The sequence below is a fragment of the Rhinolophus sinicus genome, linkage group LG01, assembly GCF_036562045.2.
Source record: "Rhinolophus sinicus isolate RSC01 linkage group LG01, ASM3656204v1, whole genome shotgun sequence".
NCBI classification, from domain to species: Eukaryota; Metazoa; Chordata; class Mammalia; order Chiroptera; family Rhinolophidae; genus Rhinolophus; species Rhinolophus sinicus.
Genome location: NC_133751.1, coordinates 44,114,306 through 44,140,306, shown reverse-complemented (window position 1 = coordinate 44,140,306; position 26,001 = coordinate 44,114,306). Strand labels below are relative to the sequence as shown.

General features: G+C 38.2%; 1 protein-coding gene across 8 annotated transcripts in view; it reads left to right on the top strand.

Annotated features, from left to right (window-relative positions):
- Positions 1 to 26,001, top strand: part of ZMAT3 (zinc finger matrin-type 3) — a 70,542-nt gene that overhangs the window by 22,863 nt on the left and 21,678 nt on the right. For 6 of the 8 annotated variants that reach the window (XM_019752081.2, XM_074328266.1, XM_019752093.2 and 3 more), the window contains 2 exons: positions 19 to 89; positions 14,643 to 14,969. In XM_019752081.2, the coding sequence (XP_019607640.1) occupies positions 14,700 to 14,969 (270 nt within the window). In that variant the 5' untranslated portion in view covers positions 19 to 89; positions 14,643 to 14,699. Of the gene's footprint in view, positions 1 to 18; positions 90 to 10,923; positions 11,147 to 14,642; positions 14,970 to 26,001 lie in introns of those variants that run through there. The other 2 variants (XM_074328275.1, XM_019752131.2) reach the window with 2 other exon arrangements.

Genomic DNA, 26,001 nt, shown 5'->3' with positions numbered 1-26,001 from the left:
CATTATTTTCTTTTCCAGCCAAAGCTAGTCCTGTGGGCTAATCTAACTGCAAGTATATAAGGAAACGTGGAGGAGCACATGTGCATTTGGTGAGCAGTGTGTACTTCTGCCATGGATGCTTTTCCATGCATGAGTCATTATTATGGAGGTGCAAAATAGCTTGAACTTTAGTATGACTTATGAGGATAAACTCAGAGTAACTACATAAAACCAGCCATCTTTCAGTGGCTTTTAAGTACCAAACACACAAATTATGAAGAAAAATAAAAAATTTTAAAAAGATGAAATAATTAAGACTGCTTTTAAAATCAGTTTTAGAATTCTGTGGACAATGAAGCTACTAAATACAAGAAAATTTGGTGAAGATTTGGTACTGTAGGTTTGGCCATTGCTTCAAAAATTGGTATCTAAGCTGAAACACTTGACCTTTTTGAACTATACATTGAAGGACACTTTTCATATGGTCAAAATATGTACCCAAACAAATATAACATATTATGTTGAAGACAAATATTGATCTAGCTTTTCATTGATTTTTGTTTACTATTGTTTACATTGAGAATATTTGTGGTCATGTTTATTTGCGAAGTGCAAACAAAAATATTTTCAACGAGATGTGTGTTTTTAGTGAATAGAATAGCAACTGAAAAAATTAATAAATGGGATGAAATCTATCATATAGAAAGCTACGGGGGTGCTTATCTCCTCAATTTGTTCACTCATATTGCATTCTTTACTGAGAACATTTTATCTGAAAAATTTTACCTCTTTAATTAGTATGTTTAACAGGGTGGTAAAAATGATAAACTGTGAATGTTTTCACTGAAAACAATAGCACTGCTTCAATGAAAAATGAATTTTGAAGGTATGTGAAGAAAAATCTCAAGGATCATAAATCATTTGATTTTTAAATTGACATGTGATAAAAAGTATAACATTATTGGTAAAATCTCCCCTTTTTATTGAAAATGTCTTTTGACAAGTAATCTCCAAATTGTGAAATATACTGACCCTGGATTAGGGCAACTATCAGTCTTTCTTATTTCACTAGTGATTTGTTCTCACAGAATGTCTGACACCAGCCTCAAATATCTGGTTGCACTCTATTTTTTCTTTTTTGTAGCTACATTCTGACTGTTTCCTCTTGACGATTTCTCTTCATAGCTTGTAATGTAGTAAAAACAAACATACAAACAAACCTCTTGGCCACTCTATACACCTGTTTATGGGATTCTGGGGTCTCCAAAATATTGTTAGTTCAGTAGAATACAGGAAATTGACAAGAAATTTAAAACATGTTGGTAGGAGCTCATCTAAATCCAATTTTGCAAAATTGATGTGTCCACTCCTATAGCATTTTGTCCATTTATCACCAGACATGATTTTACTCATTTTTCCCTGGCAATAACTAATTTAAAACATTTTTGTATATTCAAACCAATATAAAGTAGGATGCAAGAGTTCTAATGTTTTTATTCTGGAGCTCCCTATTGGGTTGGCCAAGACTGTCAGATCTGCATTGTTATTTGAAGGCTTTTCCTGCCCACTTGATTTCCTGCCCAATCGGTTCATTTTCTTTGACTTTCATAGACATCACCCTCCAGTGACCCTCTTGTACTCCTACTATTACGTTAGTGTCTGCTTAAGGAGCTGAAGTGATGGCAGTAAGGCACCCGCAATGAAGACTGGGGGACTGGGTCATTCACCATTTGGTTGGCAATGACAGCCCCATCCCAGGTGGAAGGTGAGGCAAAGGCAGCTTCTATCACAAGATGGCAGCTCAGTTGCTAATGCTTTGCCCAGAGGAGGAAAACACCTTCGTTGGTACAATAATTCAAGCTTTTGAAAAGTTCTATGGTGGTGGTGGGCAGACAATGCATGCAAGGACGTGAAATTGGATGGCTGATATCAAGTTGCATTGAGGTCCTAAGGTACAGAGGGATAATGAAATCTTGTAGGTATTTAACAAACACTTGACAAACAGGTGTAAAGGTCACAGGGCCTCTTTGAGAACTATAAAGGGCCTTTATTTCCTGCATTATGAGAATAGAAATGGCTGAAAACCATACTCAGGATTTAATAGTTTGAGTCACTAAGCTTCAAAGGCAATTGACTGCTCAACTAAGGCAGGACTGCTCTGCCAAGGTCAGGGCTGTGATTGGGAAACTTGGGTCCCTGACACATGGGATGAGGACATTTGTGTGGATAACCCCAAAGATTTTGAGTCCCTAGACTCCTCTGACCCTCCGAGCCTGCAGAGATGGTCCTCTCTGTTAAGAGCTGGCACTTCCATCTCCTATTCCCCATGGAGGAAAACACCACAGAGGCCTCTCCTTTGCAAGACAACAGAGGGGACCTCAAGATCTGCTTCCTCTCCTGACTAAGCCAAAGTATATAACTCATCAAGGAACTGCTGGACTTCACATGGGAAGAAAGATACCATACCCCAATGGAGCTGCAAAATTCATCAGCATGTACTGACAGGAGCCAGGGAAGGTTCTTGATCAAAGGGGCTAAAATTTAAGACTTGATAAGGAAGAGGTCACTCTCTTGGGATATGAGATTTAACATCCTGACAAGGACCTCAGATGATGGTGCAAACTCATTGCTATGGTGACATTTAGAAGCTTGAGGAAGGCAATGGCCATGATAAACGAAGTTGAAATGTTTAAATTACCATGGCGGATGGTGGATGAAAGGATTAAAAGGCTTAAAGATTGGGCATGCCAGAATTATTGTATTTTATCCATGTCTTTATTAGGCATTTATTATTTATCTTCTTAATGAGCATATAAGTACCCAGCACTCAGGGATATTGTTTGTCTTGTCCTGTGCTCTATCCCCAGCACTAAGAACAGTGTCTGAAACATAGCTGACTTCAATTAATATTTGTCAAATGAATAAATATATATGAATAAGGTGACAGATTCCCCTAAAGTAACAGCAACCTTCTTGGAAGCGAGTCAGCAGGCCTTTTTCTATTCATAGCTTTCCAGCTGAAACTTCAACCATGGATATATTTTTATTACCTGTGGCGGTTGTTTTCCAAGCCCCTGTTTCATTAAACAAAGGGAGAGTGGCATTGCCTTGTTCAAAAAGAAAAATTAATTTGACAGTCAAGGCCATGGAGAGGTTATAATAAATCACAAGCATTTCCATCAACTTCAAGTACACTCTCCTTTTAAGTGCAACATGCTGACTGACGTTCAAGAATACTAACCCAGGAATGGCATATTCTTCAATAGCTTGGAAAATACTAATAGAAGATGGTGCCATTTGATAGGTATTTTTAAAGCTAACATTTAAACTTGAAAATAGTTTATATTTTTGTCATATATTTATAAGCTCATAAAATTTTGTATATGGATATAACCTCAGATATCATCTAATCCAGAGTGCTTGTATTGTAAATAAGAAAGATGATGCCCAAAGCTATTAAGCGATTTATCCACAGTCATTTAGGAAATGATTGTTACAATCATGACAACTATCTAGGTTTCCTGATTTCTAGTCCAGTTCTTCCCTTTGACACTTAAATGACTTTCACTGTAGTTGTCACCAGTTGACCCAGGGAGTAACTAGTACTTCACAACAACACCCCCTGCTCTGAGCCCCTACCTCTCTGACCAGAGATGATGAATCTAAGAGTGGACATTTGACCCATTCTTGTCCAAGTAAATTCTGTCTCAAGGGTTTTAAAATTTGGAACAGAAAGATAGAGCCTGAGATGCAGTCTTCTTTGATGGTGGAAATTGTAAGCTGTCAGGCTTAAGAACTATTGGTATCCAAGTCTCCCTACTTGTGAGAAACAAGGCTGCAGTGAAATAGAGTGAAGTCTATTTGCCCTAGGAGAGAAAGAGATCCTAAAGAGAAAAAGAGATTCTGGGTAACATCTGAGTCTTTACTTCTAAGAGCCCAGCTGCCTTTGCCATAGATGGGGTATTAGGCAATCTCTAGGATCCTTCCATGCCTTCTGCCCAAATCAGTTTTAGTTGTTTTTCTGTTATTGCCACCAAGAATACACATATTGAATAACTACAGGGTTTATAGCAATATTCTAAGTTTCCAAGGAGAGGCAAATCAATACTGAGACGCTACCATGTGTCAGGTACTAGATATATATTATTTTTTATCCTAACAATCCTATAAAGCTGTTCTTATGCTCTCCATGTTTCAGACTAGGGAACTGAGATTCAGAAGGAATCCATGCTAGGTTAGAAGGCTAGTAAGTATCTATAGATCTGTAGAGAGAACTGGAATGCAGATGATCAAATCCTGAAGCCTGTACTCCTTTCAACAAGTCATATTGTCTTAAATTCTGTGTGATTTGTTTTGTTACTCAGAGTGACGTATAGAGATCAGCAGTGCTGGCATTACCTCGGAGCTTGTTAGAAACACAGAATCACGGTCCTGACTATTGAGACCGTATCTGCATTTTAACAAGATCCCCAGGTGATTTGTACATATGTTAGAGTTTGAGAAGCTCTGTAGAAACCAAGACTGTGGTGTCAGAGAGACTTAAACTGAATACTTTTAAACTATATCTTAACATTTCAGAATCGTTTTCCTCACCTGTAAAATGGATAAATTAACACCTACCTCACTGGAGTTGTGAGGATTAGATGAGACAGGGTATGAAAGCCACTACTGGCACAGTAGGCTCTTATTACAAGTTAGTGTACTTCCTTTCCAATATTGAAGAAATATATCATTCTTCCCATTATTACATAGCACTGATACATACACAAAATGGTGCAGATAAGACTATATGGATACATAATGAATGGATATTTCTCCCAAACAGAATAGTGACTGCAAGGGTGAAGGGTCAGGAAGTAGGATTTGGCTTTCTTTGTCATAACGGGTGTGCAACATTGAGTTTACATTAGTGATGTCACTGGCAAAGAAATAGTCAGAAGCTAACTGGCCTGAATAAGGGAGACGTGTTATTAAAGCAAAAAAAAATAAATAAATAACTCCAGTATTTTTTTTTAGAATTGACAGAGGTTGTGAGAGGGAAAAGGATATTAAGTCAGAAAAATATGGAGTTTTTAAGAAAGTAGCTAATTATTTCCACTGCTTGCAGATCTTAAGACCTAAATTGGATACTCTGATAATCGCAGGTTACAGAAAAGGAATATGGTTGCTATCATCCTAAAAGTATTCATTTTCTCTCTTTTACATCGCCCACAAGAAGGAATGTAACCATTTTAGTAATAGTACAGGAAGATAATAAAGTTATTTTAAATGCTTGAGGATAATGAGACTATGGTAATTTTTCTATATGCCAGCAATAATTATTTGAAGGAAAATAGATTGCATTCACTAAAGCAAAAAAGCATATTTTATGTATTTTAATAATAGTAATAGTATTTGTACCTTGATGATGAAAATCACAAAATTGTATTGGAGGACAAAGAAGTCTTGAATCATTGTAGAGTGTCTGGAAAAGAGAATATTGTAAATTTTTAACTTCTCCCCAAATTAATTTATGGGTTTGATTGCAATTCAGATTAAAATCCCAATGGGAGTTTTTCTTGGGGAATTTGACAGTGTGATTCTAATCAGGAAGTATAAACAGCAAAGAACAGGCAAGAACTTAGAGTAATGAGATACACATTTTTATTTTTACCAAAATAATCTGTATACAGAGGGTACCAAAAAATGTATACGCATTTTAAGAAAACTGTTAAAATTGTAATAATATGTACCAAAAACAAAAGATGAATACAAGTCACGTGTGACTTCTGCAATTACAAGAGGTGCTCAAAGTGGTTACCATCAGCGTCCAGACACTTCTGATTACAGCGAACAACTTGCTTGAGCAACACTGACCAAAGTGTCCACTTGTATACATTTTTTTGGCACCCCTGGTATATAGTTTACAGAATTTAGAATGGGGGGAGTCTTATATTAGTTACCTTTGCATAACAAATTACCCCAAATTTAATAGCTTAACACAGCATTCATTATCTCACATGATGTGATTGATAATGTTATGTCAGCTTGACCACATCACAAGATGCTCACATATCTGGTTAAACATTATCCCAGGTTTCTGTGAGGGTGTTTCTGGAGAGACTAGCAGATGGATATTGGTAGAATAAAGTAGATTCCACTTGCCAATGTGGATGGGCCTCATCCAATCCTTCAAGGATTGGAGACTAGAACAAAAATGTGGAGGAAGGGATGATTCTCTCTCTACCTGACTGGGTGAGCTGGCGTATCCATTTTCTCTTGCCCTTGATTCCTGGTTTTACAGAGTTCTTTCTCCTAGAGGAAAATGTTAATCTGCAGATTCAAGACTTTAAAAAAGCTTCCTCTTTATTCCCTGGCCACTTTACACTGTGTAATTTAATTGTTGAAGAAATCGGGTCATTTGTTCTCTAGTCTGGATTTTTGTTGAGTGCATCTCCATAGTGTAGTTTAACATGTTTCTCTACCCTCCATATTTCTTGCAAGCTGGCAGTTGAATCTACAGGTTTGATTAGAAGTTGACGGTTGGGTGGTCTAGGACAACTTTTTACCTTCAGACTCTAGAGCTCACTCTTGTCGTGTCCTCAGTAGTGTTCACTAGGTGCTGGCTTCCTTTCTGAGATCTCCTTCCCCTCTTCTATTCTGGTTCTTCTGTTTGCTGTTTTACTACTCTGCACCATTTTGATTCTATTTCTGGCATTTTCTCCTCAGTTTGGAAGTGGAGTTTGGGTTGGTTAGCCTGAGAGTTTATGGGCCCCTAACTAAGTTAGTCCCTTCAGAACTCATCACATACCCACCCATCCATCTGCTCTTGGAATGTGCAAAGCTCCTCTGAGTTTCAGCTACTATTCCCAAATTTGCCCACTGAGCCTTCCAGGTAGTCCCTGTCTGCTACTTGGGTATTTTCAGTCTGTTGCCCTGTTGTTTTTCTCTGCTTTCTCTTGCTGATGTCACACAGCTCTCGTAGCTCTTGGTGGTTTGTCCCGATCATCACTTAATATTTTGGGGTATGGAGACACTTCATTGGACTAGCTATCTATAAACTTTTGGTTTTGCTACTTACTGTGTCCACTTTTTTAATCAGGGAAATTCAGGGGGGTTAAAAATCATGCCACTGCTGTTCCCATCTTTCTATGATTCCTCTACATTTTACTTTTTAAGTTAAAAATGTTCAAATGTTATTAAGATGCTTGAGAGGTTATTTTGCTTGATTTATTTGTTGCATTGCATTGCTTTGATTGCAAAAGAAGGATTGTGTTGAAGAGCAGAGTTGGCATGAGAGACAGAATTTTGGACGCTTACTCTGATGATTTAAAGAAGTCAATTTGGAAGACGTCAGGTGCTGTGGCCTGGGTATAAGAGTAAAGGATGTAGAGTCTCAAAGGATGACACATATTTACATTCCAGGCAGGATCTGACCTGACAAATTGTATCAGTCCATGGAGAGGGATGAGGGCTTCTCCTTTTTCTGATTTTGGGTACAGAATGAAGATGTCTGACTTACATTCCCCAAATGCTCAGGCCATGACACCAAAAGTGTGTTAGAATCATCTTCTTGGTAAATAAACTAATACAAAATGTAGTTTTTCTCAGTATGGGATCTAGCATAATGAAAAATAATGGTCTTTGTTTTAATATGAGAGTTTCCTCCTGATAAATTCAGATAGTTTCCCATATACTAGTGACATTAAAGAAACAACATTTCTATGAAGTACAGTCGTCAAGTATTATAATCCCTATTCTAAATGGGAGGAAAGAGAAACACTTCATTAATCCATTTATTCAATCAACCATGGTGGTACAAATATACTAGTTAGCTATGCCATATAAGGTCATAAAACTTAAGAGTATAAAATATTCTGTTAAAAAATAATTGAAACTAGTCTCAATGTTGAGATCTTGTTCTTCCTAAGGACGGAAAACTTAATTTAGCCAGTTCTGCATGCACTGCTGTTACCCACAAATCTCTCCTGTCCCAAATCACTTCTGGTTAAATGTAATCACTTTATCATGATATGACTCTCCCTTGTTCTTTCGAGGGTAGCCTCTTTGCAGGGGGTAGGGTAGGGTAGATGGCAAGAGAGATATTTGGTTCTCAGATGCAAACACCCTTGGGTTTGGCCTCAGAAGTTGATGTCCCCTTTTCCATCGCTTTTGGATCACTGACCTATGCACTCAGCTGTCCTTCCTTATTCTGACCTCTAGGCCCTTCAGCCCTCTGCAGTCCTCTCTCTCAGCCTCTTTGAATGGTCTGTAATGCCATAAATACTGAATCAAGAACACGTTTGGGCATATTCCTGTGGTTCTTCATGCCCAAATACGTCATGCTAACATGCTGCTCTCTGTTGGCTTATTAAAGAGAAACCCTAGGACCTTGGTTGCTTTTCAGATTCCCACCTCCCCAGGAATAGAGAACTCAGATCTCCTGTGTCTTCGGGTCTTAAAACACATCTGGGGGTTCTGTTATTTCTATCTCCATAGCTTCTTTCAAGCTAATCCCAGGGACTGGGTGTGAGGGGAAGTACAAGCTTTTTGGGGGAGATATGCACCAATACCTCTTGGGTGAGAAAATGGTTCCCCTATGCTTGTGGCAGATTACATTACTGTTTACAATTGGCCATCCCTACCACCCTCTTGTAAGATTATAATCCATGCCCACTGCCATGTAATTTGCCTGTAGAAGCAGTAGACTTCTCCATTGACTTGGGGTTTAACCATATGAAAGGCTTTGGCCAATGGGATTTGAGTGGACGTGTCATAACACATTGGAGAAGCAAATTTAAGAGGCTCACACATTTCTCCCAGCTCTCTGGCTCTTCCCATTTGTCATGAGAATTGGCAAGTCCCACTTAGGGGCTGCTTCTTCAGCCTGGGACCTGGAATAAGAAGACCCATGGAACTGCTCCACAGCATGTAATACAAGCAAGAAATAAACCTTTGTGGCCATAAGCCATTGAGATTTTGGTGTTGTTTATTTTTACAGCAAAACTAATACATTTTTTTTGTGTGGTTGAATTTCTTTTTTCTTTCAGCTCTGCAGGAGCTGAAACTCATGAAATACAGCTATTTTAAACCAAAACCTATGACTTATGAGACTGTTGTCACTGTCATGAGCTTCAAATGTCTATTAAGCAATCTTCTGAGAAATGCCTTCTTATTTCTCCCTGAAGCAGGGAAGGAAATGTGCTAGCAGTCCGGGAAGAGTATAAGATTAGGGGTAGAGGACATGGAAACGTATGTGTGTGTGTAGAGCTATAGGGTGGAATACCTCAGTTAATGTTTCAGATTTTTACTCTGACATACAAAACTGCATAAAACAATGAAATACAAAATTTGAAAATTCCAAGACATGAATCTTTCCTGCACTCAAGGAGTTTATAGGACAGATGAGTCATCTATTTAAGTAAATATAATATGAGGCAATACATAATAGGTGTGTCTGCAAGGTGTGCAGAGAAAGTGCTATGGAAGCTCATCAAAGAAGAGCCCTAAAAGGATAGGTAGAATTTGGAAATGCAGGGATGGGTGGGGAAGCATTTTGCACTCAAGCTGTAGATTAGTCTAAATCACATAGGCAGGAAAGTGAGTGGTTTGAGTGGGGCCCAGTAAGTAAACATGAGTGATTCTGTTTTGTTTACTGTTTAGGAGACTGATGGGAAGTTGGGTTGGAAAGGTAAGCCAAGGCTCAGTTGTGGTCCTAGCTAAAGAGTGTGGACTGTGAAGTGGCTAAAGACCATACAGAAAAAGGGCTGAAGAGTGGATTTCAGCAGCATTTATTATTTAAAAAACAATGTGGCCATTTATAATTTTGACACATAAAGTATGTATACATAAACAGGAGAATTAATTCAGCTAAATTGTTTCCTATTTAAGCATGTTGCTAAACAATCATTGTATTTATGAAATCATTTCTGGAAAACAGGTCATCTGATTTGTTGGTGGTGGCATTGGATGGTGTGTTTCAGCCAAAGAAACAGCTTTAATTTCCTGCAGTAATTTGCCTACTACTAGGGCACATCTTGCTATACATAGATCTCCTTGGCATTTTAACTGATCAAAAAATAAGCACACAGTGATGTAAATGTACTTAATGACACTGAACTGTACACTTAAAATGATGAAAATGGTAAAGTTATGTACATTTTACTATAATAAAAAAAAACCCCAGCGAATCTTTCTATGGGAGAATTTACAAATTAATAGAATTTTAGAGCTGGAATTTCCTCAGCTTACCTCTCAATGTCTACATTTTCAGGGTGGTGTTGACTCTGAGAGGATGTGGCATTCTAGCATTAGCCAATCTCTTCCTGGTCTTTCCTGTCTTGCAGGTGAGGCTCCAGGAGTCAGGAGAAAGTCTTCTCTGTCTTGCCCAAGTTAGTGTAAAAGATAGTGTGTGTGTGTGTGTGTGTGTGTGTGTGTGTGTGTGTGTACACGCGTCCGCGCGTTCTCTAGTGTGATTGCAGACCACTGAGCAGGCAGCCACGCTCTTCTTTCTCCATCCTGGGGAGAAGTACAGTTTAAAGATTCTGTTGCGTAGTTTAATGGCTCCTGGACATTTTGGCATCTCCATTTATCTGGCAACCAGCAGACTGAGGGCGCGGCTGGAATGAAAAAGCTTTGGATTTCAATGACTGCAGATAAAAGTTGCAAAAGCTCTGCCCAGGTTTCTGCTCTGGATCAACTTTCCAAGGCATATGATGAACAGCTCTGAGGACCTGTCCGCTGGGATTGGCGATGGTGCATCCTCCTTCGCACTCGTGCCTTTCTTTGTTCCTACTCCGGCCCAGGGCTCCTGAGCTCACAGTGCCCGCACCTGCCCGGGGCGCACCCGCGCGCGCGGATGCTGGAGCCGCTGTGGCCGCCGCCGCGCTGCAGCGCCTGCTCCGCCAGGCACATGCGCAGTGGCGACGCCGGGCCGGCGCCTTCAGTCTCCTCCTCCGCCGCCTCCCGGTTCCGCAGTCACTTCCTGCAGCTGTTTCCCTGTGGGTCCGGTTGGACTGACTTTTGAGTCAGTCTTCAGCTGCTAAGAGGGCTCGGCTGGGGCCAGCTGCGAAAGTTGCGCCGAGGGAGGCGGGGTTGAGCCCGGCCAAGCCCGGCGCGCAGGGCTGACGGCGGCGGGCGTCCCGGGCGGACTCGGCACCCCGACTCCCCGCGCGTCCCAGGGGTTCCGGTAAGTGCGAGCTATCCGGAGCCTCGGGGCGTTGAGGACGATCTAGGATCCGCGGGGACTAGCGGTTCCTTTCGGCTGCGGTCTTTCCACCTGCCTTCCACGTGACAGACTTGCGCTGCTTTTATTTATCTGTTTGTTTTTAAGCCTTTCACGTGCTCCGTTTGGATCATCTAGGCGGGCAGCTGCCTTGGCCCTCTCGCTGCCCTCTCCCCCCTCCTGGGAGACAGGGGATTCCATCTTTCGTGATGGCATCCTTACGAGGTTGAGGTGCGCGAGTGTGCGCGCTCCTGTGTATGCATAGGCACATTTTAGGAATGTAAGGTATATGTGGGCGATGCTGAAGTAGCTGTAGCTTTGATTCAAATATGTAACCGGTGCCCTAGCATTAGGCACCGTCACAGCTGAAACTGGAAAACATACGCCAGTTCACCAAGGCCTCTTCGCCCCCAGATTCCTGCGTTCTTTTGAGTCTTCCTTATATGAGATACCTTGCCTCAGCTGATTATTTTTCTAGTTTTCTCTCTCTCATTCCTTCTGGCTGCTCTGAATAATGCTCACCGTCTTTTCCTCATTTCCAGAATTGCCAATTACAGACTTCCCTAGTTTGCTGAGGTGCCAGTAACCTGTTCCTTTATATTGTTCTCTTTGTAGATTTCTCCAAATGAGAAAGTGATTGTCTTTAATACGGTAATGTGAAGAGTAGGCCCCAGTCCAATTATGAAACTATGCTGTAATCATTCCTTTTCTTTAAACAGGATACACCGTGAGGCTTTGATTTTCTTTATTGTCCCCTCAACTCCTTCCAAACCGGGACATTTACCACCATAAATCCTTCCTTTATGCCACTTCAAGCATCAAATTGAATGGTTTTTATGATCTGAGGAATATTTTATTTACATCAGCCATCAAGTTAGTTTCTTTTCACCTAATGCAGTAGTTGAATGGACCTGAGTCACATATGCTTTGGTTTCTCTATATTCGACCATTCATGCTTTCACTGAAAGCTTGGTTTTATTTCTTTTAGATTTATATTTGCTTGCAAGTATAGTAATTGATGTAATTGTCATGTATTCTCTTTGGGAATTGACATTATCATTTTGATTGCTGAATATTACAAGAAATAATTTTGGAATATCTAGCTATTTAAAAATCTAAAGATAAAATGCGATAATGAGTAAGTTTGTACATGGTGAGAATTTTTTCTTTAATTCAGGGGATTTTATCACCTATGGAAGGGGGCCTCTTGTACCTCTGTGCTCTGAGAAGAGCTTTTGATGGAAATCTGTAGGCAACAATGGGGGAGACACATGCTGAAATTTCCTCAAGTGGGAGTGAGCTTCCATAAAACAAGTCCAGACATGTTTAATTGTTATTGGTAGCATTTGATTTTCTGTTGATATTGCTGATTTCCTTTATCCAGATGTTTTGACACTCTCCTCCACCATTTCTCTTCTGAACTGGCAGCTCATTTATGTCAATTTGGTACCAGTGTGTTGTGTCGGTACAGGCAGACTGTGCAGTCTTTTAATATTATAAATTACTATAATTAGGTAGTTAAACTTTTTGAAAAAGTGGTCTTTGTCTCCTTAGTTTTTCCTTTTAAAAAATGTCCATATATCTGTCTTTACTTTCTGAATGTCTTTGCTTGATTTAATTGAGAGGAATAATATAATTATAGAGAACCTGTTTTTTTAAATGTTCTAAATCTGTATTGCTTTTCTTTATGATCCCAGAGGTACATGAAGCATATTTCTGCTGAAGAATAAAATAATATTGTTTTTCTAAATGTTATGATTAAGGTGAAGTATTGTTACATACTATGACTAATAATTTATGTACTTTGCTCTTAAGTACATTATTTCCCCATTGCACTGATATCCTCTGCTGCCCCAAGATGCTGAATTTAGTATAAAAGTTGTTACTTGATTGACATTTCAACATGTGTATATTTATTAAACATGCTAAAAGAGACTTCTGACTTTTCACAATTTATTTGGTTAATTTTAGTAAATCTGTTGTCATAAAATGTACACATTTCTATTGCAGATGACAAATTTCAACAGCCCAAAATATCCATAATCTGTTGACCAAGAAAATAAGTTTTAATAGCATTGAGAAAATGGAAGGAATAGTGGATTTTGAAATAAATATTTTAATTTGGGTTAATTAGAATCATGGGAACTCAAAATGTGTACTGTAGTTCATTTTGAGATACTCAGGGTTAGAAGATGCCATTGGGTGGCAGGCACGAGAAATCATGGATAAAATTAAAGAGGGATTGGAATATATTGGATCTTTTCTGAGGGAAACAGAATAGAGACTACTAGTTATTTTATAAGGAAGGGAAAGGAAATAGCTGAAAGACTGAGGAGCTGGAATTATATTGGGGCTGTGGTAGTGTGATCCAGTCCCTCATTAGACATTTGCCTGATACATTCTTTTGTACAGGTAATTTTCCTCCAGAGGGAGAGAAAATATTCTGATTTTATAGGGGACTCCTGAATATGTAGTCTAAGGCTATATGAGGTGAGGTCCTGAACTCAAGGGCCTCCAGGGAGCAGGCAAGTATCAGTGATGCAGGCAGCAGGCTAAGTGGGGACTGAGGTGGCCTGGAGAAGGCAGGCGTGGCTACGGGGACCCTGCCTTTCAGCACTAACCAGCTAATTGTTGCCCACGTGGGACCATGTGCCACATGTTACCAGGTCATTCTCTTATCAAGAGAAGCCATGAATCTCTTGATTTTTAAATGTTGAAGACTACCTCGATTTAAAAAATGAAAGCAAAACAAAACACTGAATATTCCAAATAGAGCAAGTCTGTGGCTGCATGGCCTACAGCCTATTTGCAGCCTCTGCGGTGAGGAGCTGTTGGCTCAACTATTTAAATGTTATTAGTTGATCACAAGGTACACTTTTGTTTATTTTTGTCACATGGTAACTCCGAGTGATTCCTCGAGTTCCTTGATATTTTAGCTACTTCTAGAAGTGCTTTAAGGATTCTGAGAAGTGACTCTCTTTATTTCATTCTTTTTGATATCATTTGGATGGAAAGACTAGTTTGGATGGAAAGGAGACATTTGATAAGGTCTTTAGCTGGTGGCATTTTTGTCTATGCATGATTATCAAGAGTGTTTAATTGTAAGTATGCCTGAGGGAAGGGGTCTGGACTGGGTGACCTTTGATGTCCATTTCAGCCATGTGACTTTTAGATTTAATTAGTTATGGATGCAGTGCTATTAATGTTCATGGGCCAGAGGGACCACAGTTGGAGCTGTGCCAAGAAAAATAGAACCAAATCTATAAAACTGTTCTCCGTGGAAGAGCATTGTGTCGATGTGCGTTAACAGACAGGGGAAGTCTGCTAGATGAGGCAAAAAGACAAAAGTCCCGAAGATGGTTTGGAGAAGTAGAGAAAGGGGTCAGGTGGTGTGATCATTTACATGTGGTATTGCCGAGGTCACATTTTAAAGTGAGTATGTTTTTTGCTCTTGATTCAGATTTAAAGACCTGACTTCTGCTCGCCCACTGGATTATGCCCAGGGCTTTCATACCCAATGATCCTCTTGCAACACGCCGGGCTTCCTCTGCCTAAGCGGCCCTCATCGTCTCCTCCTATGTCAGTGGCCGCCAGGTCTACAGGAACCTTGCAGCATCTGCCGCAGAAGCCTTTTGGGCAGGAGGCTTCCTTACCTCTGGCAGGAGAAGAAGAGTTATCTAAGGGAGGGGAACAAGACTCTGCCCTGGAGGAGCTATGTAAGCCCCTGTACTGTAAGCTCTGCAATGTCACCTTGAACTCAGCGCAGCAAGCCCAGGCTCATTATCAGGTAACGGAAGAAAAGAAGAGTAGGCATTTAGTGGGAGAACATTTCCGAGTTGTCTCTCCAGACATGACTGATTGTGCCTGGAGTAATCAAGGTGGCTTAGTGAACAACTAAGTATTCGTTTGTTTGATTAAAAGCGTAATGTTCCTACTTTTAAAGAAAGCATCACTTTTTATAGAATGGGGTCTTAACCTTCTGTACTAAGCTGTGTGACATTTGATAGCTTACCTGTCATTGTAGGCAAATGTATGTCATCTGTGTTGGTGTACAAACCTGTGATCCCAAGGAGAACAGGTATTTGAAGCATGATATACCAAACTCAGTTCAATGTCACAATTGCCTAGGAGAATTAGCCTTATAAATTCTCTTCCAGCCAATACAGCTTGCATCAGTTCAAGGTAATCGCTGTCTATGATTCTTATGCTTTTCCTTTTTGACCTCTGACTCCTTTTATATATCCTATCACTGCTAAGGACAACACAGGTATCTTTCTGCAGTGAGAATAAAATGAGGTTGGAGTATTGAGTCTTACCCTTCATTCATAAGAAGCATACTGTGATTTCTATAAGCCCGTTAGTGTGAACTGATAATTATTTCTAAGATTTAAAGCTTTCGCCTCCATTTAGAGTAGCTAGCGGAAAGGACAAATTTAAAGGGTATTCTTACCTAGGAACAAACAGAAAATTAATTTTTGGCTAGAAAAAAAGAGTACAGTATTTCTTTTTATTCTAGCTTGTTTGTTTAAAATAATATAATTCATTTTTTGGAGAAAAGAGACCTGAGAAGCAATCGAGGCCAAACACCACTGAGTGAAAGTTTTTCTTCTGGGTCATCATTGATTTGACTGTTCATTTTCTCCGTGAATGTCTATGGTAATAAGTCAGTATGGTAGAAAGATGACTTGCACAGATATTTCTTCTATTATACCATTCTTTCTCCAACTTCAAGTTTTTATTTACTCTGGGTATAAGTCTTTTCTGTTTTGTTTTGATCCTAAAGGCTGATATTGTGTCACTTTGTGACTGTACATCAGAAGTATTTTGATGGTGTATTGTTTTCTCTGGGATTTAGGGGAACATACTGCTTCCCTGGAGTTCCTTTTGTTTGGGTTTGTTTTGCCCTCAGGTACAGAGTTGAGTTAATTATAGCTCTCTGATCTTGGCACATGTCACCATTGGTTCATAAAGGCATCTTCTGGTTTTGTTATTACATTTTTTCGCCGTTTCCCCAACCCCCACTCTCATTCCCTCTGTGTACCACTTCCTACCACAATGGTTGGATACCGGGTTTTCTTTTGCCTGTTTTACCATTTGAGTGGAGTGTTAGGATGATCCATCTCAAACCCAGAACTTAGTGCTAGCTTTCCTCTTCCTTTATTCTTATGGAATGTTCAGTTGTATAGCCAAAACTCACTTAGAAAAATCAAACGGGTTTTAAAGTTTTGATTTTTAGTTATATATAAGCCCCTAATAGATCATTAACTTGGAAGCAACTCCACTTGTGTGCCCTTTAAAGAAGAGTTGTCTGCTTTTATGAGGGAAGACTCTTTTTATGATGGAAGGGCATTGTGTAATTTTAATATATGTGCATGGATTATACCTGGACCTCCTGCCTTTTTTTCCCCCTCTAATATAGATTTGTGTCTCTAGACAGTGATGGATGCTTCTGGTTACGTGTAGAAAGAATTCAGTTTGAGCAGGGTCATTGGAGTATAAGGCTTAAAGCATATTAAGAAACAGAATCAACATTTTTTAGGTTTTTTATTCTACATTTGTGTGTGTGCTCTTAACTTTTGAGTTGACAAGATTATTAATTATACTTAATTTCAACTCCATCAGTCATACAGAGTGAATACATAAATTAGAAAATATAAGAAAAGGGAAATAAAATTTTTATAAACTCCATAATCAGAATTATTAAGTAGAAAAATTGGAGGAGAACGGACAGTTTGTCGTAGGGGACAATTTAAGCAGCTAAGAATGAGGGTAAAGATAGAGTAAAGAAGTAGCCAGTGGGTATTAAGAAAGTAGAATCTAATAGAAAGTAAAAAGTTTGGGTGTAATAATTGCTTGTTTCTAAGAGCTTAGAAGCAAAGATTTGAATGAAACCAATACTATTAGTAATTCTTAAAGAGGGAGAAGTATTTTTACAGAGAGACCACGCAAGCGGTTAATGTATACAAGTATAGGGCAATTCCATTATGAAAGCAGAGAAGAAAGCTAATCTTAGAAGTGAAATCTGGATTTTTACAAGATAGAAATGGTCAAGATGAGAGAGTGTGGCGCAAAGGCTCAGAAAAATAGACAATCAGAGCATGGATATAACGTAGAGGTGGAAGAACCAACATGGAAAGAAAGCATAGAAATGTTAGCCTGAAATGTGTGTCAAAGACTACACAAAGAGTACATAAAGAGGCAGTGATTCTTAAAGAAGTCCCTGTAACATTCCTTGTAATACTGGTTTGGAGGTGATGAACTCCTTCAGCTTTGTCTTGTCTGGGAAGCTCTTTATCTATCCTTCGATTCTAAATGATAGCTTTACTGGGTAGAATAATCTTAGTTGTAGGTTCTGGGTTTTCACCACTTTGAATATTATGTGCCAATCCCTCTGGCCTGTAAAGTTTGTGTTGAGAAATTAGCTGCCAGTCCATGGGAGCTCCCTTGTAGGTAACTAACTGCTTTTCTCTTGCTGCTTTGTCTTTAACCTTTGGCATTTTAATTATGATGTGTCTTGGTGTGGGTCTGTTTGGTTTCATCTTATTTGGGACTTTCTGCTCTTCTTGGACTTGTACGTGTGTTTCTTTTGCCGGGTTAGGAAAGTTTTCAGTCATTATTTCTTCAAATAGGTTTTGACATCCTTGCTCTCTCTCTTCTCCTTCTGGTACTCCATGATGTGAATGTTGTTATGCTTGATGTTGTCCCTGAGGTCCCTTCAACTATCCTCATTTTTTTGGATTCTTTTTTCTTTTTTGGTCTTCTGATTAGGTGTTTTCCACCACCTTCTCTTCCAAATTGCTGATTCAGTCCTCTGCTTCATCTAATGTGCTGTTGATTCCCTCTAATATAGTCTTCATTTCAGTTATTGTATTCTTCATTTTTGACTGGTTCTTTTCAGAAGAAGAAAAAAAATACAAAGAAGAACATATTACAAAGAAAAACATTCTCACTGACAAAGGCAAAAACCTAGGAAGAGCCTGCGTAATTACCATAGTAAATTAAAACATACACACAAACACCTACAAAAGAAATAAAAAAATAATGCCAAAAGCATAAACGTGGAGGATGTGAGTAAAAATGTTAGTGATTATAGAATGTGTTCAAACTTAAATGACCATCAACTTAAAATAGACGGCTATAAACATAGCTTGGCATGTATGAAGCACATGGTAACCACTAACTAAAAATCAACAAAAGACATACAAGAAATAAAGAGAAAGGAATCCAAACACAATACTACAGAAAGCCGTCAACATAAAAGAGAAGAGTGAGGATAATAAGAAAGGAACAGAGAAGAACTAGAGAAACAATCAGAAAACAATAAAATGGCAATAACTACATACTTATCAATAATTACTTTACTGTAAATGGATTAAATGCTCCGATCAAAAGATGAATGGATAAAGATGTGGTACATATATACAATGGAATATTACTGAGCCATAAAAAGAGTAAGGTTTTACCATTTGCAACAACACAGATGGACCTAGAGGATATTGTGCTAAGTCAAATTAGTTGGACAGAGAAAGAGAAATACCATAAGATTTCACTTATATGTGGAATCTCAAGAACAAAGTAAATGAACAAGCAAGAAAGAAGCAAACTCATAGATACAGAGAACAAACTGATGGTTGCCAGGTGGGGAGAGGTTGGGGGGCTGAGTGAAAAAGGTGAAGGGATTAAGAAGTACACATTTGCAGTTACAGAATGGTCCTGGGTATGTAAAGTACAGCTTAGGAAATACAGTCAATTTCGTAAAAACGATACATGTTGTCAGGTGGGTGTAAGACTTATCTGGGGGATCGCTGTGTAAGTTATATAAATGTCTAACCACTATGCTGTACACCTGAAACTAATATAATATTGAATGCCAATGGTAATTGAAAAAAACATTTAAAAAAAATCAACTGAAAAAAAAAGGGCATTGATTTAAAAAGGCTGCTAAAGACAAGGGTCAGACCAGTGAGTAAGGTTTACCCAGAGCCAGGAATAGGCAGAATGGCAATGATTGCAGACTAATAAAACAAAGTGGTAGATGAGATGATGAAAGTAAAGTTTTATTTGAACTCTAAAAACCTGCTTTGTAATTTTAGTATAGAGTAATACCAAGATTGCAATTCACTATTTCAGCTATGTGTGAGATAAAATGGGTCAGTGGTAGCCTGCTTAGAAGCTAGAAACACATTCATGTGAAGTGATAAATCTCTGTGATGACATTACTGAAAATGATCGAGTTCGTTGATGCCATTGTTGAAATCGCAGTTTCAAGTTGCCCGGGGAATTGTAAACAACCCTCAGTCTGGTTTGAGCAGTGTTCCACTAGAGTCTGACTGTATCTGGTTCCAGTAATCCAGGACACACAATGAAAACTGCTCAATCAATACTTTCCTTTAAGCTCACTACCATCTTTCCACGACATCCTAACGTTCTCAAGTGGGGGCTGCCTTAGCAATACCCATGTGTGTCTGGGGTCACCACAGATTTAGTTTTAGTCCCAAGACTTTTTAAACCGGTCAGTCTGCTTCAAAATACCCTTAGCTGTTCTTTTGTTTTTAATGAGGTTACCTATTTTTGCAGTCTCAAAATTATGGCTTTAGTTGTATCTTAATTTAAAATAAAGCCTTTGGAGGAAAAACGTCTTCATTTTATTAAAATCTGCAGGGTTCAGGTTACTTAGGGCAACCCTGGCATGGAGTAACACCACGCTGTTTCAGCAGCATAAATGCCCAGAAGACGAACCACTTTAGGATGGAAGGTCATTAACAGAAATTAAAAAAGCAAAAAGCATCGATAAATTTTGCTTAGGCATCCACAATTTAAAATAAAGTCAAACAATTTATCTGCTAATTTGCATATTCATTTGAAAGAGAACTAGTTGCTCAAAGTACATTTCTAAAATTTGTTGTAAACATGGATTTCTACTTGTAGTATTTAGTAGCCAAATAACCTACCGTATTAGATTATTAGGTTGGTGCAAAAGTAATTGCGGTTTTTGCAGTTATTTTTAATCTTTTAAACCGCAGTTACTTTTGCACCAACCTAATAGAAAGAGAGAACACATGTAAAACAAGTAGTTCTAGCATTATGATACTAAATGTAGGTATCTTAATTCATAATTCAGAGAGTGCAATTAGATGTTATCCCCAAATGTAAGTACTGATTTTGGCATGTACATTTGAACATTGATCATTCAGGTTTGGATGGCATGATCAGCACCTCTAATCTCAGCTAGTTTTTATGTTTTCAAAATTCTCCCATCTGACAGATTTCCAAATGAACTTGCCATGGACTGTGATGGCCAAAATACACTTCATTAGGGAACAGAAGCTCTCCCTGATCCTGCCATTAGCTGGATCGCACCAGCTTTCTGCCTCCCCATCTGAGCCCTCCCCTACCTTGTTTCTTATTTCAGAAGAGTAGATATCCCTTCTCTGGACAAGGCTGATTCCTCACCCTATACTCTGGATTTCATCATCTGTCGTCACTTCTGCTCCTTGATCAAATTAAAAGCATGCTTAAGTTTTTTTCCATATAAATAAAAACAGCAACAGCAACCTTCCCTTTACTTTTCATTCCTCTTGTTAGCAACCTTTCTTTTCTTTCTTGCCCTTAGAGTTCTGCCAGGTATAATTGTCCTCCTCAGGTCTTTGTTTCCCATTCATTCTCTCCAGCACTCTGGTTTCCATTCTAATATTCTACTGAAATGGTCTTTTTCTTAGAAAAAGATTTTTGTTAAAATATAGCTAACATACAATATTATATTAGTTTCAGGGGTACACCACAGTCATCCAACATTTATAGACCTATCTACCTACAGAAGAGATCACCATGATAAGTCCAACAACCATCTGACACTGTATCACGCTGTCACAATATTACTGACCGTATTCCCTGTGCTGTACATCACATCACCATGACTTACTTGTCTTATACCTAGAAATCTAAACCTCCTCTTCCCCTTCACCAATCGCCCCCCCTTTTAAAATTTTGCAATTGTAGTTGACATTCAGTATTGTTTTATAATAGTTTGAGGTGTACAGCATAGTGGTTAGGCATTTATGTACTTTACGTAGTAATCCCCCTGACTAGACTAGTCTAGACCTGGCACTATACATAGTTATTACCATATTGACTGTAATCCCTATGCTTTGCTTTACATCCCTGTGACTGTTCTGTAACTACCCATCTGCATTTCTCAGTCCCTTCATCTCTTTCACCCACCTCCCTTCTGGCAACCATCAGTTTGTTGTCTGCATCTGTGAGTCTGTTTCTGTTTTGTTTGTTTATTTTTGTTCTTTAGATTTCAATATAAGTGAGATCATACGGTATTTTTCCTTCTCAGTCTTACTTATTTCACTCAGCATAATACCCTCTAGGTCCATGCACGTTGTCGCAAATAGTAAGATTTTATTCTTTTTTGTGGCTGAGTAATATTCCATTGTGTATATGTACCATATCTTCTTCATCCAGTTGTCTATTGATGGGTGCTTGGGTTGCTTCCATATCTTGGCTATTGTAAATAGTGCTGCAATGAATGTAGGGGTGCATACATTTTTTTGAATTAGTGTTGGATTTTTTTCAGCTAAATACCCAGAAATGGAATTGTTGGGTCATAAGGTAGTTCTATTTTCAATTTTTTGAGGAACCTCCAAACCGTTTTCCATAATGTCTGTGCCAATTTGCACTCCCACCAACAGTGCACGAGGGTTCCATTTTCTCCCACAGCCTCACCAACACCTACTGTTTGTTGATTTATTGATGATGGCCATTCTGACAGGTATGAGGTGCTATCTCCTTCTGGTTTTAATTCGTGTTTCTCTGATCATTAGTGACGTTGAGCATCTTTTGTCTATTGGCCATGTGTATGCCCTGTTTGGAGAAATGTCCGGTCAGGTCCTCTGACCATTTTTTAAATGGATTGTTTTTTTGTTTGTTTGTTTGTTTTGGTGTTGGGTTTCGTGAGTTCTTTATAAATTTTGGATATTAACCCCTTATCAGATGTATTATTGGTGAAATATCTTCTCCCATTCAGTAGTTATCTTTCCATTTTGTTATGGTTTCCTTTGCTGTACAAAATGTTTTTAGTTTGCTGTAGTCCCATTTGTTGATTTTTTTTCTTTTGTTTCCCTTACCAAAGACAACATACCAGAAAAAATATTACTAAGGCAATGTCAGAGAGTTTGTTGCCTGTTTTCTTCTAGGTGTTCTATGGTTTTGGGTCTTACATTTAAGTCTTTAATCCATTTTGAATTTATTCTTGTATATGGTATAAAAAGATAGTCCAGTTTCATTTTTTTTGCATGTATCTGTCGTTTTCCCAACATCATTTATTGAATATACTCTCTTTACCCCATAGTATATTCTTGTCTCCTTCGTCATAGATTAAATGACCATATAGGCGTGGGTTTATTTCTGGGCTCTCTGTTCTGTTTCATTGATCTATGTGTCTGTTTTTATGCCAGTACCATGCTATTGATTACTATAGCCTTGTGGTATAGTTTGATACAGGTAGCGCAATACCTCCTGCTTTGTTCTTCTTCCTCAAGATTGCAGTGGCTATTTGGGATCTTTCATGGTTCCATATAAATTTTAGGATTATTTGTTCTGGTTCTGTTTAATATGCCATTGGTATTTTGAAAGGGATTGCAGTGAATCTACAGATTGCTTTGGGTAGTATGAAAATTTTAATGATGTTAATTCTTTCTATCCATAAACATGATAAATCCTTCCATTTATTTCTGTCTTCTTAAATTTCATTCTTCAATGTCTTATACATTTCCAAATACAAGTCTTTTACCTCTTTGCTTAAATTTATTCCTAGGTATTTTGTTTTTTTAATGCAATTATGAATGGGATTGTTTATTTAATTTCTTTTTATGATAGTTTGTTATTGGTGTATACTAATGCAACCGATTTCTGAATAGTAATTTTATATCCTGCTACTTCACTGAATTCATTTATCAGTTCTAGTATTTTTTGGTGGAATCTTTAGTGTTCTCCCTGTATATCATGTCATCTGCAAATAATGACAGTTTTACTTCTTCCTTTCCAATTTGAATGCCTTTTATTTTTTTTCTCGTCTGATTGCTGTGGCTAAGACTTCCAGTACTATGTGAATAAATGTGGTGAGAGTGGACATTCTTGTTTTGTTCTTGAACTTAAGCTTTTCTTTGTTGAGTATAATGTTAGTTGTGGATTTGTCATATATGGTTGAAGTATGTTCCCTGTGTTCCCACTTTGTTCAGTTTTTATCATAAATGGATACTGGATTTTTGTTATACCCTTTTTCTGCATCTATTGATATGCTTGTATGGTTTTTATCCTTCATTTTGTTTAGGTGGTGTATCACGTTAATTGATTTGTGGATATTGAATGAACTTTGCATCCCAGGAATAAATCCTCCTTGATCATGATGTATGATCTTTTAAATATATTGCTGTATTTGGTTTGCTAATATTTTGTTGAGGATTTTTGCATCAGTCTTCATCAGGTATATTGGCCTATAGTTTTATTTTTATGTAATGTCTTTGTCTGGCTTTGGAATCAAGGTAATGGTGGCCTTGTAAAATGAGGTTGGGAGCTTGACATCCTCTTGAATTTTTGGAATAGTTTGAGAAGGATAGGTGCTACTTTGTCTTTGAATGTTTGGTAAAATTCACCTGTAAAGCCATCTGGTCCAGGACTTTTGTTTTTTGATTACTGATTCGATTTTGTAGGTAGTAATTAGTCTGTTTAGATTTTTGGTCTCTTCTTGATTCAGTCTTAGAAGATTGTATGTTTCTAGGAATTTATCCATTTATTCCAGATTGTCGTGAAATGGTCTTTTCCAAGGGCACCTGTCATCTTACAACCAAGTCTATCTCTTTTTTACTTGACCTCTTTGTAGCATTTGCCACTAGTAATTTGCCTTTGTGAGACACTTAAAAGATATTTTACTCAAAATAATGCTGATAGAACAAATGCAAAGCTGTAATCGCATGTTCTCCCTTCCTCACCCATTCCCTACCTTTTCTTTGTTCTCCATTCTCCTTTCTACCTCCTGTGCTGAGTTGGCTATAGCTTTACTTTGGCATTGTCAAGGTTGATCACATTTTGTTTATTCTATAATTAAATTAAATTTTCCATGCTTTATTTGCAGGTTGATTCCAGTTGTTGAAAATGGACATTTGGCTTTTGCATAAATATCAGTAGGGAAATACTGTTCACTATAGAGCTGTTTTCTTATCTCTGTTTCCAATGTCATGATTCTGTTAAACAACAGCTTTCCTAGGCAAAAACTTTTCTGAAAGAAAGGGTTTATTGAGACCCACGCTCGCCAGAAAAAGGACCACGTCCTGCAGCATGCAGGCTAAACCACCAGCAGCAGAGCTAGGTGGAGGAGACAACATGTCCCCCATCCTGAGATTAATGGAACTCTTTTTATACAGTGAGTTTGGGGAAGAAAGATATAATTTGTTTTGAAAGAATTTACATTGGTAATAGGTAAATGGGGTGGGATAAGGTAAAGTGGGGCTAGTTCTGGGATAGGTGCATAGTCCATAACGAAGAAGTGATTGTTCTTTTTGGATTGGGGGTGGGCATCAGTTTGGAAAGTTCTCGTCTAAGCAAGAAGTGGAGGCATCTGGTATAGTTGGTGGTGCCTGACTTTTTCTCTTTAGATAATTGTGGAAATAGCCACCTGGAAGTTAATTCAAAGTTTCAACGTACATTCAGAAATGTAAGTCACCTTTTGTGGGTTTTGGCCCACAGCTGTTAGCTGGTTAACCCATCTGTCTCTTCCTTTCATCCTCTGGCCTGCTGTAATTTAATATAGGACATCTCAGAATTTTTTTCTTGTCAATTCAATGCTACTCAAAAGAGAAGTTAAAATGGGTAACCCTTTCATGAATGGCAGCAATTGCTCAAAATCAGGCCCATTTTAGTTTGCTTCATATGTGGAGTATAACTTTGAAATAGACTTTTGTGTTTCCTTGAGTTTCTGACACTTTTGTTTAAAATAGAAGAATCTTACACCTTTTTAAAAAAAACCATCTAGTAACTTCTAAATCTTTCTTTTTATTGCTTACAATCCATTTCACTTATCATCATGAAGCCCACTGACTCCTTTTTCTAATTTGGACTAGTTGTTTCACATTTGGATCATGACTTAATTGTGTAGCCTTTTGTATTTCCTAGAGTTTTTCATTGCCTTTCTTTTTCTTACATTATGTGTCACTATCATATCCTGACTTTTCCCTTCAAACTCTCAATCACACTTATTGTGTGGAATCCCCCTTTTATCATCAGTTCTTCCACTTGCTCCATTTTCAACTGGTCGCTGTCTGGGTTTGCTGCACGCTGTCAGTTTTGGACTTTTCTTCGTTGTTCTCTCGCTTGGGCTAGTATACTCTAGTATACATGTTTTCTTTTTTTTCTAAAAATAATCTTATTTGCATGCATCTTCACATTACTTGAAGGAAGAATAAATATAAATGTATGTCACAACACATCTCCTTTAGTGAGGGGGTAATGGGAAATAAATTTTTCTGAGCCTCTGTATGTCTAAAAATGTTTGCATTGTGCCGTCATATTTGACAGTTTTATGGGTGACTGACTTTAATTTTGTTTTTTTGTGTTTTGTTTTTTTCCCCCTGAAAGCTTTTGGTTTCTCCTTTTTATCCTTGATATCTGAAATTTCACAATGATGGATGTGTCTAGGTCTGGGTCTTTTTTCATTTGTCCTTTCAATTTACATACTCCTGTTTCTCTTGAGCTCAGGGGAATTTTATTTGACACTATTTCTTTGATAATATTGTTCTCATGTTTTTTCTCTCTCTTTT